Raw genomic sequence first — 6,970 nt, forward strand, 5'->3', positions numbered from 1 at the left:
TCTATACGCATTTTTAATATTTTCTAATGCTTGATTAATATTTTCTAAATGCAAGATTAAATATTTTTTGAATACATGGTCAAAAAAATTCTGTATGCATTTTAAATATTTTCAAATGCTTGATTAACATTTTTTCAGATGAAACATTAGTATTTTTTAATACACGATCCACATTTTTTCTATATACATTTAATATTGTTCAAATGCTTGACTAATATTTTTCAAAAACAAGTTTAACATTTTTAAAATATATTATAAGATTAATTTATTTAAATATACATTTAATATATTTTTAATGTTTGATTAACATTTATGAAATACTTTTTAAATATTTTTGAATACATGGTCATTATTTTTGCTATACCCATTTAAAATTTTCAAATACTTGATTAACATTTTTTAAATGCTTTATTACCATTTTTTAAATACATGATCAACTTTTTTCACACAATTTCTATTCAAAAAATCTCCCACGAGAAACATTTTCTTTATACACATTTAACAATTTTCGTATGCTTGGCTAATATTTTTTTAATGTAATTTTTTAGTAATATATTTTTACAATATTTGGAAGTATAAACGAGAGTAAAAATGAAATTTAAAAACGTAAAAAAAGAAAGAAACGAGGTCCTGTCCTCCCGGCCGCCTGGGCCGGCCCATTGATCGCTCCATGACGCGAGGCTTTCCTAGACCTATTATGTATCTGGCCCATGACTTGCCCACATAAAAGAGAGCCCGACTCCTTTTTCCTGTTTCGGCCCAGCACGTGGTCCAGAGAAACCCAATCGAACATAAACCGCCTTTCCCCGAAATCGTATTTCCACGGGACAAATCTCCCACGAGTCATAAAACCGAAATCGCGAGAAGCAAATTCCCCACAGCTTTCCTCCTCCCACAAGACGCCGCAGCCATGGCTTCTGCCGAAACCCTAGCCCGCTCCCCATCTCGCGAGCCCTCGTCCGACCCGCCCCGCGATGCCTCGCGCGACGCCTCCTCCGAGCCCCACCACAACGGCTCGGCCAACGCCGCTGGCGACGGCGACTCGTCCTCCCGCCGCCGCCGCCGCAGCCGATGGGAGCAGTCCAACGACGAATCCGGTGCCAATTCAGGCGGCGAGGGCGGCGCGGGAGGACGGAAGCGGAAGTCGCGCTGGGCCGAGGAGGAGCCCCGCCCGACCATCGCACTTCCGGATTTCATGAAGGACTTCGCCGCCGAGATGGATCCCGAGGTGCACAACCTCAACTCGCGCCTCCTGGAGATTTCGCGCCTGCTGCAGTCGGGGCTCCCCCTCGACGACCGCCCTGAGGGCGCCCGCTCGCCGTCCCCTGAGCCAATATACGATAACCTGGGCATCCGCATCAACACCCGCGAATACCGGGCGAGGGAGCGCCTTAACCGCGAGCGGCAGGAGATCATCTCCCAGCTGATCCGCCGCAATCCCGCCTTCAAGCCCCCGGCTGATTACCGCCCACCCAAGCTCCATAAGAAGCTCTACATCCCCATGAAGGAGTACCCTGGGTACAACTTTATTGGGCTCATTATTGGGCCCCGTGGCAACACACAGAAGCGGATGGAGAAGGAGACGGGGGCCAAGATCGTAATCCGAGGGAAGGGCAGCGTCAAGGAAGGGAAGTTGTTGCAGAAGAGGGACTTGAAGCCAGATCCCAGTGAGAATGAGGATCTTCATGTGCTTGTTGAGGCTGATACCCAAGAAGCGTTGGAGGCTGCTGCAGGCATGGTGGAGAAGCTGCTTACCCCTGTTGACGAAGTGCTAAATGAGCACAAACGGCAGCAGCTGCGGGAGCTTGCAGCCCTGAATGGAACAATCAGGGACGATGAGTTTTGTAGGACTTGCGGGGAGCCGGGTCACCGGCAGTATGCATGCCCGAACAGGACAACAACGTTTAAGAGCGAGGTGCAGTGTAAGATCTGTGGCGATGGTGGCCACCCTACAATTGATTGTCCAGTGAAGGGCACATCTGGCAAGAAAATGGACGACGAGTACCAGAACTTCCTTGCTGAGCTTGGTGGGAGTGCACCTGAGTCCATGAACAAGTCTGGTGGTCCGATGCTGGCTATAACAGGTGGTGGCGGCAGCGGCGCCGGCGGTGGTGGTAGTGGCAGTAACTCACCCTGGGCTGCGGGTAATGGTGCAGCAACAACAGGAGCCAACGGGCTCAAGAAGGATTATGACGAGACCAATCTTTATATTGGGTACTTGCCACCTATGTTTGATGATTCAGGGCTGATCAACCTATTTTCACAATTTGGAGAGATTGTCATGGCAAAGGTTATAAAGGATCGCAACACAGGGCAGAGTAAAGGGTATGGATTTGTGAAATATTCAGATGTCTCACAGGCTAATGCAGCTATTGCTGCAATGAGTGGTTACCATCTTGAAGGGAGAACTATTGCAGTCCGAGTTGCAGGCAAGCCACCACAGCCAGCTGCCCCCCCTGGTCCTCCAGCAGCGCCAGCACCACAGATGTACCACTCTGCAGATCCTTCTGCTGGTGGCTACAACTCACAGCCCTACATGGGAGGACATCCACCACCACCAGCTCCTCCAGGTAGCTATGCTCCAGTTCCTTGGGGGCAACCACCACCTTATGCTTCGTACCCTCCGCCGCCACCACCAGGCATGTACAATCCTGCACCTGGCCAAACTGCTCCACATTCATATGGTATGCAATACCCACCACCACCAGCTCCAGTGCCTCCACCAGGCACTACGTCAAATGATGGTGCACAGAACTACCCTCCGGGTGTAACACCACCAAGTTCTGGTGCACCTACCCAGCCTGTCCCTGCTCCAGCATATGGGGCCTCTGGTGCGCAAAACATGCCACATATGTACCCTCCACCACCTTATGGTTATGCCCCATATTATCCATCTGTCACACCAGTCCAGCCACCTCCACCACCACCACCACCAGCTAGTGTTGATCCTTCACAAAGCATTGCAACTGCACCTTGGGCCACTCACAACGCACCTCCTCCACCGCCACCTCCTGCTAGTGTTGATTCCTCACAGAGCATTGCAACGGCACCTTGGGCTACCCACAATGCACCGCCGCCACCACCTTTGCCATCCTCCAACGACCAGCCCACTCCTCTTTATGGTGCTGATGCAGAGTATGATAAATTTATGTCGGAGATGAAGTGATATGAGCGAAGCTGAGGCAATTCTTTCAACACTGGGAAAGGTAACTTACATTATCTTTTTGTATTTTATCTCATTAATCGCTGCAATTAGGCTCTAAGGAGGATAATATCAACAAATGAATTAAGTAACTAGGGAACTCATGTTTTGTTATTTCTGCCCGTATTACGCTATTGTTATGTGAACTTGATCCCAGATGCTCTCGAGAAAGGTGAGTGCTTGGTCATGCCTTCAGAAAGTATCAGCTGCTTGCATGTCTTCCGTTTCATGTTTGTGCTACAGACTTGGTTATGTCCAATTGTTGCCTGTACTTCAGAAATCTGTTCCATCCCAAGACCCTGGTTTTGCTAATTGATTATTTGTCTTTTTTTGTCATCAATATTCTTGCATCATTGGACCTTAATGAGACCTATGCGTTTAAAAATAATAATCTGAGGCTGACCGGTTTCATGAGTTCTTTTAGTGAAATTGGAATGAACTTCCATCCACGTGTTCCCTTTTTGGGAAGTACTTCCTGCGTTCCTAAATACAAGTCATTTTAGAGATTTCAATATGAACTTTACCAGATATTCCATTATGATAGGAAATGTTGTTTTCATGTCTTCGTTTATTCTTGATGGACACTTATCCAAATTTACTAAGTGGTTTGACTAACATGTTTGATTTTGTTTCAACTCTTTTGGCAGGCTTAAGGTTTCATGGAGCTAATGCGAACCTGATTTATTTGTTGTTGGAAGTTTGGGACTCATATCTTTAACCTTGCTGTGCTGTTATGACCATTGCAGACGTTGGATGGTCGAGGAGGTTAAGCATTACCGGCTCATTGGGCAACATGCATTTGCTTTATCTCCGTCTCCAGAACTATTTGAAGGAACCCTTTACTAATACTTCCGTTTTGTGTTACTCTTGTCATAACTTGACATTTGATATTTGTTGTCACTTTAATGCTCTGTTGGCTGTGATATTAATTTTATTATTATTATACTCTCACCTGTATTATTGATGTTTCCCCCCCCCCCCCTCGATTTGGTAAGCACTGGTGGTCTTCTTCGATTGGATACCGGCTCCCTCGATTTTCTGCCCCCTTGGTGGTTGGTATAATAATAATGTATGAAATGTATGTTTGCCTTCTGATGAATCTCTCAAGCTTTCCCACCTTACGTCTTTGCCTAAGTTGTTTGGCAGTTTGCTCCTGATAGCTTGGCACAGGCAGACAGAGTTAGTACTTTGATTAACAGGTATTGTTGAGCTGCTGTCACTTGTTCACTGTGGGATATACTAATTTTCGATATGGTTTCCCATTTCCATTTTCTACTAACAAACAGTGACAACTTTCTCCATTTTGGTAGTCTATGTACGCATTAAGGTGTCGAAGCATACCATCCATGCTGGAAACTCATGGATACAGGGATATATTTTCTGTTTGCTAACGCTCATTCTAACGTGTTAATAAGTATTTCTTTGCAACTGAACTATAGGACATGCTGGCAAGCAGATCAAAGTCATTATGGAGGATATGCTCAAGATGCATACTGACATGATTTTTATGTTGTGAGCTCATTTGAAGGTTTGGGAAACCAGTTGGCTGACATGATTTTTATGTTGTGAGCTCATTTGAAGGTTTGGGAAACCAGTTGGCTGAGATCCATAGTAGGTTTAGATGTATAATGTAGAGAGGGAAATAGGAGATTTGGTAGAACATAGTCTGGCGGCTTTGCCCCCATCGTAGGCCACTCTTACGTACTGTTTTCAAAAAGTTATGTTTTGTTGTGCTCTAGAGGGGAGGCAAATATTTGATAGAACGATTTTTAACTTCCTACGCTTATGATTATTGTTGTTGTTATATTGATGAAGGTTGTTGCTATATTATGAAACTAATTTAGGATGATTTACTAGTAAATATTATCTTTTGCACATTAAAACACGAGAGGATCCAACAACCATTGTAACTGCTCCAACAATGGGAAATATGCTGTGCACTTATATTTTTAGCACTTCAATCTTTACCACCTCCAGTTTGCAAGAGTAGATTGGCTAGTTGGTGTGAGCTGTCTGGATTGTTTGCTTGGAAAATGGCATGCAACAGTTTTGCTGCTGATCTTGTTTGTTGGAGCAATAGGGTGTGTGTAGGCTGTGTTCTTTTATAAGAGGCTGGTCTCTGAATTGACATGATAACAGTAATTTTCATGTCATATTCTTTGTGAATGCTATTTTGTTGGTGAGAGCATCTTCAACCGGACTGGCAGTAGGTTGTACATGCTCTGAAATTATCTTTTTTTTTTTGCTGTTTTGAGAACGCTTACAAATAAATTTGCGTTGTACCCTCATGGATAGGTTCTTGTGAAAGCATTGTTTCCTCATGGATAGGAACATGCCTCAGGCCGTGCTTTGATTGTTGTTTTGCAGCTGATATACACGCGGAAAATAATCAACTCCTTGGTTAGGTCAGATCCAAAAGAATCGGGTAGTCTGGTGCCATCCACCCGGAAAAAATAAACATGCCTTAAAACAAGAATTAATATAGGCGAGAGTATAATAAACATGCCTTCAAACAAGAATTATCATACTTCCACCTATATTTGTTGTCCGCTTTGCTGTGTCTGTTCTCTTGTTTAGTCTGCCTATATAGGCCTGTGGGGAGTGAAGAAGTCATGGTTCGAACTTGAAATGAAGCTTGAGCTTGGCTGCTGCAAACCTCTTAAGAACAGAATAGTAGGGGTACTTGCGAAACTTGGTGACAAGTACGCTTCCATAAGAACCGCTGAAAATTATTAACTCCAAAGTTGGTGATGATCATTGCCTCTTAGTTCAGCACCCCCACTTGACTAAAAGGCGATGCCCTGAAAAAAAAAGGCGATGCCTTGAAGGATCCGGTCGACGCCCTATTTTGACCCAGTCATTCCGTTTCCACCCAACCTTTCCACACAAAAGGTTAGTATTATTACGACCACACGTCAGTGCGGAAAGCGGTCTTATATTTAGTCTAGTTAGCCAGTGAAACACGAGCCCTTTGCCGTTCCAGCCGGTGTACCATCGCTCGTCGTCGGCTGATTTTTGCGAGTGCCCCTCAGCTACACGCAGGCAGCATCCGCAACCTGAATTTCTTAATATGAGTCCTTATATGTTTGTGGACGCATCCGGACATGCTGTAAGTGATCGGACAATGCCCATTCTTTGTTGTCCACAATCGTAGAACGTAGATCAACATAGAAGAAATTTAGAACATAGTTTATCGTGCAGACTGCTTCGGACCCAAAAGACGTTTCGTCAGATTTTATACTACAAAGAAAATAAAATGAGATAAAGAGGAGGCGGCGAGAGCTCACCGCTTGGCCGGGCCCTTGCCCTTGCGGTCGGGGGTGCGGTGGTCCATCTCCTCTGTGTACGCATCCGCGGCTGGAGGGTCGTCGTCCGTGTTCGTGGTGCCGTTTTCCAATGCTGATGAAATGTAGCGGGGTAGTCGGTGGAGGAGGCATTGTTGCTCCTTCGCACGGTGGGCGGCCTTGGTGGCGGTCGACTCCTCCCTCGCAAGGCACTCGAACGCCTCGAGCTTGAGACGGAGCACGAGTCGCCGCATGTCGGAATCCATCGTGGTCAACAAGCGTTGCATGACCTCGCGAAGGAGCGCCTGCTCTGGGTCGACGGGGACGGAGCGTGCCCGCCGTGGGAAGAGCCAGGCTCCGCCGCGCCCGCCGCCCCGCTCCCGCTCGCACCGAACCGCCTTCGCCTCGGACTCCCGCATGCACGTTCGCACGGGAGCCGCGGGCACGAGCGCCCATCGTTGCTAGGGCGTTGCTGGCTCCGGAG

General features: G+C 46.3%; 1 protein-coding gene across 1 annotated transcript; it reads left to right on the forward strand.

Moving 5' to 3' along the window:
- The first annotated feature begins 806 nt into the window (after positions 1 to 806).
- Positions 807 to 4,153, forward strand: LOC123045297 (splicing factor-like protein 1). Its single transcript, XM_044468300.1, has 2 exons — positions 807 to 3,206; positions 3,850 to 4,153. The coding sequence occupies exon 1, from the start codon at positions 911 to 913 to the stop codon at positions 3,164 to 3,166; it is 2,256 nt and encodes a 751-aa protein (XP_044324235.1). The 5' UTR covers positions 807 to 910; the 3' UTR covers positions 3,167 to 3,206; positions 3,850 to 4,153.
- Positions 4,154 to 6,970: the final 2,817 nt, after the last annotated feature.

The sequence above is a fragment of the Triticum aestivum genome, chromosome 2B, assembly GCF_018294505.1.
Source record: "Triticum aestivum cultivar Chinese Spring chromosome 2B, IWGSC CS RefSeq v2.1, whole genome shotgun sequence".
Classification (NCBI taxonomy): domain Eukaryota; kingdom Viridiplantae; phylum Streptophyta; class Magnoliopsida; order Poales; family Poaceae; genus Triticum; species Triticum aestivum.